The 15,047-nt window shown below is 57.8% G+C and overlaps 7 protein-coding genes across 7 annotated transcripts; 4 read left to right on the top strand and 3 right to left on the bottom strand.

Annotated features, from left to right (window-relative positions):
• The first annotated feature begins 664 nt into the window (after positions 1–664).
• BU25DRAFT_23096 (U3 snoRNP-associated protein-like protein Utp11) lies at positions 665–1,618 on the top strand. The gene is made up of 2 exons (XM_033701421.1): positions 665–797; positions 850–1,618. The coding sequence occupies exons 1-2, from the start codon at positions 702–704 to the stop codon at positions 1,591–1,593; spliced, it is 840 nt and encodes a 279-aa protein (XP_033563076.1). The 5' UTR covers positions 665–701; the 3' UTR covers positions 1,594–1,618.
• BU25DRAFT_409388 (NAD(P)-binding protein) lies at positions 1,552–2,603 on the bottom strand. Its single transcript, XM_033706038.1, has one exon. The coding sequence runs from the start codon at positions 2,429–2,431 to the stop codon at positions 1,643–1,645; it is 789 nt and encodes a 262-aa protein (XP_033563075.1). The 5' UTR covers positions 2,432–2,603; the 3' UTR covers positions 1,552–1,642.
• A 191-nt stretch (positions 2,604–2,794) lies between these two features.
• On the top strand, positions 2,795–3,416 carry BU25DRAFT_465861 (uncharacterized protein; the record flags this gene model as incomplete). Its single annotated transcript, XM_033710667.1, has 1 exon — positions 2,795–3,416. A coding segment is annotated over one exon (294 nt), but the record flags the coding sequence as incomplete, so codon positions are not given.
• On the top strand, positions 2,977–3,783 carry BU25DRAFT_409387 (uncharacterized protein). Its single transcript, XM_033706037.1, has one exon. The coding sequence runs from the start codon at positions 3,222–3,224 to the stop codon at positions 3,531–3,533; it is 312 nt and encodes a 103-aa protein (XP_033563073.1). The 5' UTR covers positions 2,977–3,221; the 3' UTR covers positions 3,534–3,783.
• Positions 3,784–4,524: 741 nt separating this feature from the next.
• On the bottom strand, positions 4,525–4,980 carry BU25DRAFT_326328 (transcription factor TAFII-31; the record flags this gene model as incomplete). Its single annotated transcript, XM_033702295.1, has 1 exon — positions 4,525–4,980. A coding segment is annotated over one exon (456 nt), but the record flags the coding sequence as incomplete, so codon positions are not given.
• A 464-nt stretch (positions 4,981–5,444) lies between these two features.
• BU25DRAFT_409385 (uncharacterized protein) lies at positions 5,445–9,050 on the bottom strand. Its single transcript, XM_033706036.1, has 2 exons — positions 8,963–9,050; positions 5,445–8,890 (listed from the first exon to the last, which is right to left on the bottom strand). Exons 1-2 carry the CDS (start codon positions 9,028–9,030, stop codon positions 5,509–5,511), a joined length of 3,450 nt encoding a protein of 1,149 aa, XP_033563071.1. The 5' UTR covers positions 9,031–9,050; the 3' UTR covers positions 5,445–5,508.
• Positions 9,051–9,593: 543 nt separating this feature from the next.
• On the top strand, positions 9,594–12,843 carry BU25DRAFT_409384 (LNS2-domain-containing protein). The gene has a single exon (XM_033706035.1). It carries the CDS (start codon positions 10,001–10,003, stop codon positions 12,425–12,427), a length of 2,427 nt encoding a protein of 808 aa, XP_033563070.1. The 5' UTR covers positions 9,594–10,000; the 3' UTR covers positions 12,428–12,843.
• The last annotated feature ends 2,204 nt before the right edge of the window (positions 12,844–15,047 follow it).

Raw genomic sequence — 15,047 nt, 5'->3', positions numbered from 1 at the left:
TTAGAAGACGCGTATGTATCGTGTTGATTTGAGGAGCCACATTTGGATGTAACGCCCTCACTACCTGCCACAACCACAAGACGGAGCTTCATACGCAATCGCACACTGTTCGCCTTGGGGATAATGCTGATGGAACTATGTGTAGATAGAGCATTTCTGGCTCAGGAACCAACTACAAGAAGATCCTTCATTTGCAACTTCGGTAACGACGGTAGTGGAGGATATAGACGAATGTCTCGAGGAAGTGTACGACGAAGCTGGTGACGAGTACGGTTACGCCGTCTAATGATGCCTTCGGTGCGAGTTCCCCGGACCAGACCGTCCAGAAGAACTTCCAACATCTCCCTTTTCGAACGCATTTCCTCCGCGGCGTTGTAGCTCCTGTACAGGCAACGTACGAAATGATTTCCAACCCAACGGTGACGGTAGGCTTATAAATTGCGCGATGTGCACCCAAGGTGTACCAATAGAGCGAGCAAGTTAGTAGTGCAAGGCCGAGAGTACTTCTAAGCTAATATGTATCTGTCGTGGTCTTATGTATGAATACTGGAGATGCGTCGATGTTGGTCAGGGTCTATATGGGCTAGTCCTAGTCGGTAGTTAGCGCTCATGTTATCGATACCAAAATTTCCAGAGCTTCAACTTTCTCAACCTCCACGCCTCACACAAACAACAGATACGCGCCTCACATCTTACCCAACATGTCGTCCATGCGCAATGCCGTCCAACGGCGCAATCACAAAGAGCGCGCGCAACCCGAAGAGCGCCAGAAATGGGGCCTCCTCGAAAAGCGCAAGGTGCGATATCTCTAGCACAACAAAACGAAGGCAATATACTCACGATGTTCAGGATTACAAACTCCGTGCTGCCGACCACCGCCAAAAGAAAGCCAAACTCAAGATTCTTTCCGAGAAAGCGCGCGACCGCAACCCCGATGAATTCTCCTTCAAGATGATGTCGTCCTCCGTGGACTCGAAAGGGCGAAAAGTAACGGACCGCGGCAACGAGGCGCTTAGCATGGATGTCGTAAAGTTGCTCAAGACACAGGACTCTGCGTACATTAGGACGATGCTGCAGCAGGTGCGCAGGGAGAGACAGAAGTTTGAGGAAAGGTTGATTCTGGAGGAGCAGGGGGAAGTTAGGGCGCTGAAGGATGACGAGGATGGGAGACAGGGGAAACACAGGGTGTTTGTGGAGAATAAGGAAGAGCAGGAGGAGTTCGATGCTGATGCATGGTTTGGAGAGGGTAAATCAATGCCTACAGCGTCCCAACCCAGATTTCCTCTCGAATGGGAGGGTGATGAGGAGGAGGATGATGATGAGGAGGAAGAGCAGCGGCCGCAGAAGAAGACGCTGTCAGCGAAGAAGCTGAAGGAGCAAGAGGAGGCGGCTAAGAAGATGAAGAAGTTCGAGAAGACACGGTCACGCGCACAGTCAAGAACAGCGTTCAGACTGCAGATGGTCAAGAAGAAGGAGCGCGAACTCGTAGCCGCAGAGGAAGAGCTGGAGAAGCAGCGCGCGAAGATGAACAGCAGTGTCGGCGGCGTGAACAAGAACGGCGTCAAATTCAAGATCAGGGAGCGCAAGCGCTGAGCCCCTCATCACCATGAAACTATCAACATAGAAGAGAACAATGATACCCCTACAGCCTCGCCGGCATCCTCATCGCCCCATCCAACCTCAACACTGTCCCATTCAACATCTCGTTCCCCACCGCCTCCACCACCAGCCTGGCAAACTCCTCCGGCAGCCCCGCGCGCTTGGGAAACTCCATACTACTCTCAAGGCTCTTCTTGACCTTTGCGCTTATCATCTTCGTCATCGCACTGTCGAACATACTCGGCGCAATCGTCACAGCGCGGATCCCGTACTTGCTCAGGTCTCTAGCAAGCGGGAGCGTCAAGCTCGCCACCGCGCCCTTGGACGCAGCGTACGCGACTTGGCCCATTTGCCCGTCGAAGGCGGCAGAGGAAGCGATCATGATTATGACACCACGCTCGCCGTCTGCGCCAGAGGGGGTGTTTTGCGTCATGTGTGGGAGAGCTTGGCGGATGAGGTCGAGGGTGCCGCGCAGATTAATGTTGAGCACGAAGTCTATGCTTTCGATGCTCAGCGGTTCATTTTTCTTGTCGATTATCAGGCCTGGCAGACCGACGCCGGCACCTGCTATGACGCCGCCGATGGGCGCGTTGGACTCTTTGGTCCAGGATATGGTTCCGGCGATTGCGGAAGCGATGGCTTCGGTCGAAGTGACATCGGTCTCGAAGAACTTTGACCGCGAGCCCAGCTCAGAGACGATCTTAGAGCCGTTGTCACTGTTCAGGTCGAGGAGAGAGACGTAGGCGCCGAGGGCATGCAGGGCGCGGGCAGTGGCGAGGCCAAGGCCAGACACGCCGCCGCTTATAATGAATGTGCGGCCTTCGACCTTCATGGTGGTAGGACTGTATGTTGGTTGTAAGATCTTGCTTATGTCTGTGGTGAGGGATTGGATCTTCAGGGTTGTAATGCCGCAGAAAATACACAATCGAGCCCAAGGGACTTCGTTCACTGCAGTGTGATTCCAAACTCCAAGATGTTCAAGCGGGGAGTGTGTAGGATGTGTGATGTAAGGAAGAAAGCGAGATCGAGGCATGTGTAAAGCCCCGTCCTCCAGCAGCCTCGGCTCACCATGCATCGGCGGCCATGCCTCCAAACCTCCGACAACCAGCCTGATCCCTGTCGCTCTGCCCATCAATCTCGAACCACACCACCGAGTTCCGCAGCATCGCGCAGCATCACCGCCGCCAACAATCGCATCGCGGCCGCACACCGTGCCCCCCCCCCCCCCTCCCCACACTGGCTCTCCGCCTGCTCTCTGCCTTACACCTCACTACTCTGCAACAGCCTCCGGGCAATTGGAATTATGAACACACCAGGCGCCTCGATGCCGCCCGCGGCAGGCCCAGGGAACGCAGACAACTACATTATTGGGAAGAACACACGGCCAGCGAATCCGACACCACTATCTGCGCCGCAGGAGCAGCAGGTTAGGGATCTGTACTACAAGAACGTGCGCGCGAAATGCGCGCCAGAAATCGAAGGTGCGTAATCACACTTCTACCCAGTGCCACCATTCACTATTCGACCACTCCTGGCTACACATGAACCATCTCCTCGCACGACCCATACTCACTTATCCCTTCACAGCCTTTGCACAATGCGCCCTCGGCCGCACCCTAACCATGATCTACGCCTGTCGCCAGCCCCGGCTCGCCATGAACGCCTGCATGTTGCAATACCAGAACCAGGACGAGCTCGATGCGGCGCGGAGTAAGTGGTTTGAGCTCGCCGAGGAACGAAAGAAGGCGCGCTTGGAGCATAAGAGGCAGCTCGCGGATGCAAAGGACAAGCACAAGGAGTGGTGGAATCTGGATGATTCGGGACGTTTGCAGGGGAAGAAGCTGGAGGAGGGCGGCGAGGGGGTTAGGCGGAGGGAGGAGAATAAGGTAGATTCGAGCGGTGTGAGGAGGGGCGGTGTGTGGGGTGGGACATGAGGAGACCGGTTTTTTCGAGGGGGAGCAGAGGAAGGATGCTTCTGCGGAGCCTCAGGCCGCGGCGGGCTCCTCGTACCGAGCAGCTAGGACCAATCGACGCTATCGTGATGAGGGATGAGACAAAGCTTTGCCAGTGTGCATGGCTTGTTGGCGCGGGAGCGTGGGCGTACGCTGGCTCTGACGTGGCGCGATTGCATTGAAGGCGTTCTGGAACCACGCAAGACATTTGCATACATGTATAGATACTGGAAGATGACACTTGTACGATACACGGAAAAGCCAGCGCGAGAGCGCGCGCAATCCCATCCCTGGCCACATTTCGCAGTGCGTGGTGAGCAGCTTCGGGTCTGGACAAAGACTTTCTTGCCTGAGGAGCGGTACACTGTTCCACCGGCCATCGTGCTCGGCAATCCCGTTCGCCATGGGTTCGCGACGGACCGGACGCAAGTAACAAACGTGCAATCACCGTGCGCACCAACCCAACCCCTCGATACCACGTATCAGACCAAGTGCCCGAGTCCATAGACATGCTGGAACAGCCAGGACCTCTCCGCCTCGGATCCTCCGAATATTCGACTGGTCCGGCTGCCCGAGTGCAAGGTAAGGATGACTTTTTGCATTACGGGCTTTGTGCGAGTGGTGTGGTTGTTTGCACACCTCCAGCTCTGATGTGGTTGTAATTTTGACTCGATTGGTATCCTTCCATCCATCCAGCCTTGCTCCAAAACGCCATGCAATGCTTCGACTGTTTGATACGCCAGTGATACGCCAGTTCTGCGCAACCTGGTGGGTTCGCTCTGATCGTCCACTGTCCGGTTGGAGGGTTTCTTTTCTTTCAACCCATGACCTCCTGGAACTCATCCTCGTCAACCTCCTCCTCCTCCTCCTCCTCCTCCTCCTCATCCATTCCCCCCATCTCCGTGTCCGCCGCCCCCGTAGCGCCAAACCCATCCCCTCCAACCGGGCCCCCCTCTTTAACCCCGTCCATCTCCTCGTCGCTCTCCTCCACCTCCTCCGTCTCCCACGCCTCCTTGACCCCCCACCCCACGCCGGTGAAACAATACCTCTCCGGCGGCAACCTAACCCCAAACTCCCTTTCCACGCGCGGCAGCGCAACGCGGTTCCTCTCACTCGCGATTTCAGCCAGGAACTCCTTCCCTAAGCCACCGCCGACACCGCCCATCATGGCCGCGCGCCCGGCAACGCTCGTGCGCAGGGCGTTGAGGGAGATGCCTTCCTCAGCCGTGGGATCGCGCTTCTTCTTCTCGGACTGCGGGAGGGAAGAGGGCACGGGGGGCTCGTAGGCGAGTGCGTCGGTCAGCACGCCCGAGGTGTATCTGTACGCGAAATCCAACAGCTGTAAGGGGACGCGCTCGGTGTAGGCGCTTACGCCCATGTTTGCGAGGAGCAGGTGGATGAGGCGCGCATCCCGGGGTCTCTTGGAGCTCCCGTTGTCGAGGAGGGATGTGGAGGGATAGGCGGTGGAGGCGGAGGTTGCGGTTGTGGTTGGTTGCGCGGCGGACTGGGGTTGCGATTGTGATTGGGATGCGGATGGGGAGTTTGTGTGTGCTGCGGGGGCTGTGGCGGGCGGTGTAGATACCCCGTTTGTGTCTGGAGCTGGCGATGCCATGGTTTGGTGTGTCTGGGTAGTTGTTTGTGCGTTGATGGGGGGGGGGTGTACATGCGAGGTCGCGATGCGATGCGATGCGCCAGGCGCGTTGTCGCGCGGGCTTGGCGTTGCGGCTCTGTGTGGGGCTGAAATCTGGGGTGAAAGAGCGCCACGAACGGGCGAGTGCGATCGAAGTGGACATGAAGAAGGAGAAGAAGAAGAAGAAGAAGAAGAAGAAGAAGAAGAAGAAGAAGAAGAAGAAGAAGAAGAAGAAGAAGAAGAGAGAAGAGCCATGTACAAGTGAACAGTGGTTTGATTCAAGGTGAACGCTTTTTCGTGCCAAGTGAAAATGATTATTAGACCGTCCTATGCCTTCACACCCAGACCTTCCGCAGCACCGTCATCGTGCAAGTGATCCTCATCCCCAGTTGCTTCGCTAGCGATGCTCTCATGTAGACTTGGCGTCTTGTCCTTTCTCCCCATGCGCTTGATCGAGCCCCAGCTGAGCGAGCTACTCTTGTCTTTGGGCGTACCGATGCTGGGAGAGTTGTGGTTGCTGATGCTCTCGGTGCTCTTTCTCAGGCCAAAGAAGCCGCTCGAATCCTCCTCTGCTTCGTCTGGGGTGCTGGGCATGTCGCCTTTCTTAGCAAACAGTGGGTTCTTCTTGCCGAAGGAGAGGAACTGGCTAGTGCTGCCTTTGCGGGTGAACTTCTGCATGAAGGACTCTTTGCCAATAGAACCAGTCTGGTCAGAGGTCGCTTGGGAGATGCTGCGCTCGAGCGATTCACGAGGCGAGGCTTCAGAAGCGTCAGCGGTGGAGATGATGGACGGCGTGTCGCGCGATGGGCGTGAAAAGATCTCGTGTGGAGAGGTGGGATGGCTGCCGTCCGCGGATGCTTCGAAAGCAAGCTGCCTCTCCTTGTCCTTGCCTTTGGACTTTTCCGCTTTCTCGGCCTTTGTCTTCTCCTTCTTTTCGGCTTTCTCCGCTTTCTTAGCTTCCTTCTCAGCCGCCTTCTCTGCCGCCTTCTCTGCCGCTCGCTTCGCCTTCTCGGCCTTGTCTTCCTCTGACTTCTTACCCAGAGAGAACATGGTGAAGGTGGCTGCGGCAGGGTTCAGCCCAGTAGGCGGTGTACCTGGGATCGGCGGAAAGTCTCGTGGAGGCATGTGCGATGCAGAAGACTGAGGCCGAGTGCCGATCGGTGCTTGCATAGGCGAACGAAGGTTGGAAGGAAAATCTAGTATGTCGTCATGCATCGAGTCGTCGTTGATAGACAAGTTCGTAGTCGAGCCATGCTGTATCGAGGGTCGACGTGATGGCATCCTCGACCACGAGGAAGTGTTGGTGTTGTTGACGCTCCAGTCTACTCCAAGTGGGCTGCTTCTAGCACCGAACGCATCTACACCCCAACCGAACCTTGTCTGGCTTTCAGTAGAGGGACGAGGCAGAGCCATGCCTTCGCCGGACTTGGTTGAGCCTTGGCGTGGGGACGACGGCCTCTCCATTCCTAGTACAGATGTCAGCCAAGGATCGTTCTTCGCGCCAAACATGTTGAAGGTACGCTTGCGCGTAGCCACATGCTTTGGACTGCTGGACGATTCTACAGGCTGAGTCTTTGTTCGCATGAACGAGTCGTACCAAGCACCCTCAGTACTGCCGCGACGTCGCGAGGTGCCCGCGGGATCGAAACCAAACTCTTGTCGAGGAAGAGATTGGCTTTGGGAAGGCTTCAGAGAACCGAGTGCAGGTCCCTGGCCGGAGATTGTCTTACCACGCTGCCTGTTGAGTCCGAACAATCCGCCAAATCTGCTCTGAGAGTTGACGAAAGAGCTAGAAGAGGACTGAATCGAACGTCTGTCGGGGTCGATGTTCTCAGGGTTCGGGAAGAACTGGAGTTGACCGCTTTCTCGTGGGCTTGCGAAGACACTGGGAGACCGGCTCTCTGGTGGCGAGACGGGCGTATTGGGAGCCTTGGGCGGGTCGACGTGTCCGAGCGCTCCGAGGCCAGGGAGGACGTTGCGCATGTTCGGTGACGGTTCGAGAGAGGACAAGCGAGGCGGGCCGATGAGGTCGTCATCTTCATTGTCTGTGAGGCCCAGATCATCGCCGAAAAGACCAGCGGGGAGCAGAGCACCAGCAGTGGGGCTCATAGGCGCACCGCCAGTCAAGGACTCAAGGTCGGCCTGAGAGGTTTGCGAGATGGACGGGGTGTGTCCGTGTCCACGGGGAGGCAGCGCCATGCCGTTGACTGGGTTAAAGTATGGAGTTACAGAAGCGAATGGCGGGGATGAGGTGACCGTCATGCTGTTGAAGGGGGCGGACGAGGTCTGCACGAAGCCACCAGGCGGTCCGTTGAGCAGTCCCTCACGCATGCTCAGAGGGCGCTGGCGCTGGCTGTTCCTCCTGACCGGGCCGACTCGCGGTACGCTTGGATCGTCGTAGAGCTGCGGCTGGCTCATGCGGCGCTGTTGCAGGTACTGCAGTCTGCTCGAGACTTCCTGGTTCGCCCTATCGGCTTCGGTGAAGAGCTGCCACGCCTGGGCGTACTGCTGCTGCAAGAGACCCAGCGTCATCTTCCAGCGGTTGTCCTCCTCGCGCTCAGCGTTGTCGGTGCCATCTGGAGCTTCTCCGCCTTCCTGGCCGTCTTCGAGCTCCTTCCTCTCCTCTTCGAGCGCCTTGATCTGGATTCCCTTCTCGCGGATAGCATCTTCCAGGACCTTGTTAGCCTGAATCTCCTCCTCGTACTTGTCCTTGACCTGCTGGATGCGCTTTTGCGAGGCCTGCCTGTACTCTTCCTGCTCCTTCTTGATGTTCTCCGCAGTCGCACGGAGCTCGACAGATTCGCGTGTCCACTTGGCGACGTCGTCCTTCATCTTCTTCCTCTCGGCCTCTTTCTGACGAAAGACCCTCTCTTGCTGCGTTCGCCGCGTCTGCGCGGCGGCGCTTTGCCGTTCCAGCGTGGCCACTTCTTTGCGCAAGTCGCGACTGGCGTCTTCCTTCTCTTTCAGCGCAGCCTTCTTCTCGTCGCGCCTGTCGATCAAGACGACCCTCTGGGTGACGAAATCCTGGTCTTCATCCTGGATCTGCCTCTCCATGTCATCAAGCTCGCGTCGGAGGGCGTCCAGTTTCTCCGTCAGGGCGCGGATAGAGTCGTTGGGATCTGCTGCTGCTGCTGCTGCTGCTTCCCGCGCATCGTCTGCAGACTGCGAGGCGAGTGAGGCGCTGCGGCCAGCGTCTGCGCGCCTGGCTCGTGCAGTGCTGTTGCTGTGCTCGCGCGCCATGAGCGGGGCGACGAAGGGCGTGGCGACATCGGCGAGGCTCTTGTTGGGGCGGATGGTAGGCGCAGGCCTGGATTCGTCGTCGTTTGCGGGGCCATGGGTGCTGGGCGGTGACGAGGAGTAGTACTGGTCCGAGGCGGCGAGGAGGGTGCGCAGACGGATGGGGACGCTGGGGGCCTGGAAGTTGGACGAGTTGAAGGTGACGACGCGGATGGTGTAGTGGTGGTCGGGCTGCAGGTTCTCGATGGTGACCGACGTCTCGTGGGACGCGACCTCTCCGACGTCTATGCCGTTGATGCGGATCACGTACTTGAGCACGGAGGCGCGCTCGGGGGACTTCCAGTGCAGCAGCACACCGTCTGCTTTGATGCCCGCGAGCGAGACCAGGGGCGCCACGGGGACTTCGAGGCCGAGCACCTGCACCAGCTTCTCGACGGGCTGCGAGAGGACCTGGTAGGCGCGGAAGGCGACCCTAGCGACAGTCAGTATGCTGTAGGGAAGTCATGCATCCATCGCATCGCCGAAACCGCCATAACCGCCATACCAGAACAGCGCGAGGACGATGCAGGCGGTGCGCAGCCAGCCGGAGGACGAGAACAGCAGCGTCTCCATGTCATAGCGAGCGACGTCCGGCGGCCAGTACAGGGACGCGGCCGGGTCGGAGAACATGGCGGGGGTGCTCTACGCAGGGTCGGGTGTGTCGTGTGGGCGGCAGTGAGGCTCGTCGGCGAAGATGCACATGGCCGGCCGGGGGCTAAGGCAGCCTTCTCCAAGCCCAAACAAAGCTTGGCCATGCCAGTGCAGGGTTCTCTCTCCACACCCGCCAGCGCTGGACCGAGCGAGCGGGGCGGCGCTCGATAGATTGTTTGCACGACGGGGGGGGGGTTTTTTTTTTTTTTTTTGGAGAAGGCCAGACGTGTGTCTAGATTGCCGACAGCCTCCTCCAAGCAAGGCGAGCCCGGGGGAGGGAGGGGGCCCCCAAAGGCACGCATCGCTATCCGTGTGTCCTGTCATCCCACGCGCGCAGAGCCGCGGTTGAGCTCAACGCATCTCTTTCTGCACAGCTATCGGCCAATTGCTGCTGCCCTCGGTGCCCGTGCAGCATGTGAGAGCCAGAGCCAGAGCCACAGCATGTTGCAAACAAATCCTCCCCTCGTCTTCGCAGCCCGTGGCCATCCCCCCGTGTGCTGAACACCGTCCGTCTGCTGAACATCCTCCGTCTGCTGAGACGCTGAGGCAGTTGTTGCAAGACACCGCTTTGCTCCGGCACAGACACTCCCACCTGACCTCCACTCGCCTCCCGCGGTCGTCGACTAGGCACTCCACCGGTAGCTGACCTCGCTCCGTCAGTCCGCCATCCTCTCATATACTCTCACACTCTCCCAGCCGCCCACGCTCCTTCCCCCAGCAGCCCCAGCAGCCCCAGCAACGCCGACGTAGCCGTGGAACGCATCGCCCGCGCATCGCCCGCGCAGACCCGCGCCTTGCATGTGAACAAGAGCACAGGGCTGTCAGCGCACCACCACTATCGTTACCAGCGCTACCAGCGCTGCCAGCGTCCCGGCAGAGCGCGCCGTCCACCATGAACTACCTGCGCTCCGTCGCCGGCGGCGTCTCCAAAGGCTGGAACTCGATCAACCCCGCGACGCTCAGCGGCGCCATCGACACCATCGTCGTCGAGCGCGAAGATGGCACCCTGGCCTGCTCGCCCTTCCACGTCCGCTTCGGGAAATACCAAATCCTGCGGCCTTCAGACAAGAAGGTCGAGTTCCGAGTCAATGGCGAGCTGCAGGATTACTCCATGAAGCTCGGCGAGGGCGGCGAGGCCTTCTTCGTCTTCGAGACGTCAGCCGTCGTTCCCGCCGGCATGCAGACGTCGCCGCTCGCCTCGCCTGTCGCCAGTCCCGAGCAGAAGCCCACCGAGACGCCGCCCAACCAGATGCTCGACGACCCCGAGCCCCTCGATCTCGCGAGCGTCGACAGCACGCTGAGGCGGAGAGGCCGCATGTCCATGTCTGTCCCGCCCTCGGACCCGCAGTACCGCGAAGCAGACTTTGCGCGGCCCATGTCGGGAGACTGGTCCGGCTTCCATGTGCAGCGGTCCAACACCGACTCGGTGGTCCCCTCCGCACAGGAGGAATTCCCCGCACAGGAGGAATTCCCCACCCAGCTCGACGGAGGGAAACAACACGGGCCGCTCGAGATCAGCAAAGAGGACGCTACAAGGTGGAACCGCTCAGCGCGGTCGGCCAGTCCGCCCCCAGTCTCTCAAGCCGAGGCTCTGGCCCGAGCGATCAAGCTCTCGAAGAAGCTGTACTCGTCCAACATCCCGAACAAGGTCACGGACAACGGAGATCTCGAGCTCGACATGACCGGCTACAAGAGCAGCGAGCAGGACGCTCTCAGGGCAGAGGTCATCGCGAGGAGCATCTTGTCAGACGAGCTCGCCGGCGACTACGACATTGGCGCACTGATCGGCGCAGACGAGAATGGCAACCTCTGGATCTACAGCAGCGAAGAAGCCAAGGCAGCAGCCATGCAAAAGACCGCCCAGAGCGTCTTCCACGAAGCCTCCCTCGACGCCGTCTCCGATCCAGGCTACCAAAGCGACAGTGGTGCTAGCGATACCACAGCAGCCGACCTCCCTCCTCACAGGCGCAACGACGCCGACAGCGCCCTCGGTCTCTCAGCCCCCCACTCTCCCGAACAACAACAACAGCAACAACAACAACAACAACAACAACAACAACAAAAGAAGACCGAAACTCGCAACTACGCCAAGACGCTGCGTCTGACCTCCGACCAGCTAAAAGCCCTGAACCTCAAGCCAGGCCAAAACACCATGTCCTTCACCGTAAACCGTTCGAGATGCGAAGCCTACATGTTCTACTGGCAACACGACGTACCCATCGTCATCTCTGACATTGACGGCACCATCACCAAGTCTGACGCCCTGGGTCACGTGCTGAACATGATCGGCCGCGACTGGACACACAAGGGCGTGGCGAAGTTGTATACCGATATCGTGAACAACGGGTACAACATCTTCTACCTCACCTCCCGTTCTGTGGGACAAGCAGACCTGACGCGCACCTACCTCAACGGTGTGGTGCAAGAGGATTACAGACTGCCTAAGGGGCCGGTCATCATGAGTCCAGATCGCACGATAGCCGCGCTCAGACGAGAAGTTTATCTTCGCAAGCCCGAGGTCTTCAAGATGGCGTGCCTACGCGACATCATGCAGCTCTTCGACAAGCCCGCCGGCCAAACGCCCTTCTACGCCGGCTTCGGAAACCGCTTCACCGACGCGCTCTCCTACCGCAGCGTCAACATCCCCAGCACGCGCATCTTCACCATCAACTCCAACGCCGAAGTCAGCCTCGATGTCCTCTCCCTCAACAGCTACAGAACCGGGTACGCGTCCATGCGCGAAATCGTCGACCACTTCTTCCCGCCCGTCGGCCTGCTCGTCCCCGCCGGCGGAGAGAACTTCACAGACTTCAACTACTGGCGCGACAAGCCCCTTGACATCGAGGACTTTACGGACAGCGAGGACGAAAGCGATGACGCTGAAGGGACGGAAGCGGGAAGTTACCGCAGTGAAGACGACGGCGAGATCGGCGAGATCGGCGAGGATCTTGAAGCGAGCTACATGACCAACGAAAGCGTTGATGAAAATGGCATGCGTATGGAGGACTCGATCCTCGAAAGCGTGGAGGGGAATGACGGCGAGTACTTGGGCGAAGATATCGATGCGCCGTACGAACAGCAGGGTCTTGACAAGGAGGAGAGCGATGAAGAGTACAGCGAAGAAGAAACGGAGATCGAGGAGGCTGTTGAAAGACGGGATTTCTGCAGACCACGGACCCCGACGGAAGACCAGAGCCTGAGGAAGAAGCAGAGCGTTCCGGGCATCAGCGAGAGGATGGCTGAGCGCGCGGCGGAGCGTATGAGCTCTCTTAACGTAAAGGACGAAGTCCCGACACCGAGGGGCAGCCCGGGGAGGTAGTTCAGCCTTGGACTGGCCAGCACCGAGGCGGGGGAGTCGGCTCAGGCACCTGCAGCTCAGACCTCTTCAACAGGAAACACGCCAGCTCAGACGCCTGTACAGCCGCGACGCCATCGGCGATGGTTCAGCTACGCCTCTGGCGCAGGCGCGTCTTACAACGTCGAGGAAGTCAAGGGGCCGGTGCATCGGAGCTGGTTCGGGTTTTGAGGGGCCTGCAGAGGGGCAGTCTTCACTGGCGGTCGTGTGGTCAAGCGTACAGAGTGGCAGTATCGTTGTTGTTGTTGTTGTTGTTGTTAATCGACTTGCATAGCATGGCATGGTACGGCGTTCTAGACTTCCCATTCTTAATCATCGCATTTGTAGCATAGCATAGGGCAGAGCCGTCAATGCATATCCGTTATCTATATCCGAGATATTCTTTCCCTTTCCCTGCAAGACCGTTGCACACTACTCGCTCTCACGCTCTTTTTTCAATTCTTTCACTCATCTTCTCGGGAATCCTCATCCGATGTCGGTCCAGAGCGTATCTGTTATCTACCCTACTAAGCATCCAGCATGGAGGCTTCATCGTGTGTACGTTCGAAGCGCGTGCTTGATCTGCATCACACCAAACCCGCAGTTCCCCGGAGGCTCAGAGCGCCCGCCCACACCCCACTATTGTTTTGCCAAGTCTGAGTGAGATCAAGCGGGCTGAGCTTACAAAGTAAGGCGAGAAGACGTGAGGAGACGGAATGGGATCCCGCTGTGCGGAGTGTGCAGTTCCGGGTATGCGTCGCGGAGGGAAGATCGAGGAGTGAGGAGACTAGGCGAGGGGATGACGGGCAGTCGGTGTTGGTGCTGGTGTGTCGATGCGTCTTCTCGGCCGGTGCAGTCGTCTCTGATTTCGAACCCGTGCTTTAGACTACCTGAACCGGAGCCTCCAACAGCGCAATCAGCGTCGATCGATCATGCAGTGAACCTTTCGCCCCTTGCTGAGTTCCAGCTTCTTCGGTTGAGTGCGAGGCATTGAAGTCCGTTGGATGAGATGTGCTCAACACTGATGAGTGGATTTGTGAGCGGCAATCAGAGCTGATGTAGAGTCGCACAAGCAGTCTAGTTCAGTCCCACGTGATTTTGAAGCTGTACAAAGGTATTTGTTTGATTCGATGAAAACGCGCGTGTTGTACGGTCGCAGAGGGCTCGTGCCCTATCTGTTCATCACGCGACTGTGTGGAACGTAGTGTAGGGTCTAAAGCTGGGCTTAAGAGGTTTGTTTTGGACAACAGTGGCTGCGGCTCCTGGGAAGTTCTGTCCTATCTGTGGCTTCTTGAAGAACACGGAGAGAGCAGAACGGTTGGCATGACAAGAGCGATACGGAAACGGGGTTGAAAAATGTGGGTCGATTTTGCTGTGAAGTAGTGTTGTGTTCTCTCAGTGGATAGGGAAGCCAGTGTTGATCCAGCAACGACACCCTCACGAACAGTAGTCATTATCATTGTTGTTACCCCAAGTCCAAAGTTGGGATACAGTTATCAGAGCTCTGGTTAGCTAGATACGGATTCTAGAGACACTTTGATCATTGTGCGGTATTATGGTGGAGCTGAAGTCAACTGCTCATCCGAACGAATCGGTCCTGTTTGAACGAGATGCGTCTTCCGTATGATGTGCTTTGGTCAGTATACACATCGCGCTTGGTGTCAGTTGTTACTTTGGTCCGCAGTCCATGAGAGGTGAGGTCGAATCTAGATTTGCGACAAAGTTCAATCGCTGTTTGAGTTTGAGAAGGCTTGGGTCCTGACGTCTGTAAAAGGAATTGTACGCGAGAAGGTTTGGCTGACAGCTCGGCGCGGCTAATACCAGATATCAAGCGTGTATTACCATGGTACTGTCAGGTTGAAGGCACGCGTAGGTTGCGGATGTCCTCCGGTGTCCTGGTATGGGCATTAACAGAATGCTGTTATGCTGGTGTTAGTGTCAGTCGCCCGTCTGTACCAAGCTGGAGCACAGCAGCCCTGGTGTTTCATGCGTTCGGCGAGTTCTGGCCGATGTGATGTTGCGCTTGCGGAAGATCTGAGAGCAGTGGAGAGGCGGGAATCGTGAGAAGGTGGAGCTGTTAGAAGATAGGTCAACGGCATGGACACCTGCCGGAAAGTCGACCAACGGCGATACATCGATCACCAACATGATGATCCAGTACTGCCTCACTTCGTAGGCATAACGTGGGTCAGTAAGGCATCTCCACTTAGGCGTTTCCGTGGCGATCATGAGGCTGATCTGGGGATACCGCAGGCCGGATCTGAGGCTCGTAGCGTAGGGCCAACTGCCGAAGGTACAGGCATGATTTGCGCTACAAGCGGTAGGTCGGTGATAATGCAGCCTATAAGTTGTAGACTATAGCGTTTCGAATTGTTGGTGTTGAGGTGGAGTGCGGAGTGCGGTTGGTGGCCGTGCAACGCTGACGCGAACCAGTGTCCCGTGAACGTCGGGCTATGCCGCCTCTTCAGGCATCAAGCTAGAAGCTTGCGACAGCGAAATTAATACCAGCGGCGTAGGACAGTGATGGCATTCACCGCTGCGCCGGTACTGTAGACCGCCTCGAGTGAACGTGGTGAGGTTGATGTTGCTGGTGTTGAGATGGCGA

The sequence above is a fragment of the Macroventuria anomochaeta genome (assembly GCF_010093625.1).
Source record: "Macroventuria anomochaeta strain CBS 525.71 unplaced genomic scaffold BU25scaffold_11, whole genome shotgun sequence".
In the NCBI taxonomy this organism is placed as follows: Eukaryota; Fungi; Ascomycota; class Dothideomycetes; order Pleosporales; family Didymellaceae; genus Macroventuria; species Macroventuria anomochaeta.
The sequence above is the reverse complement of the archived record's forward strand: the minus strand, read 5'-3'. Positions and strand labels throughout refer to the sequence as shown.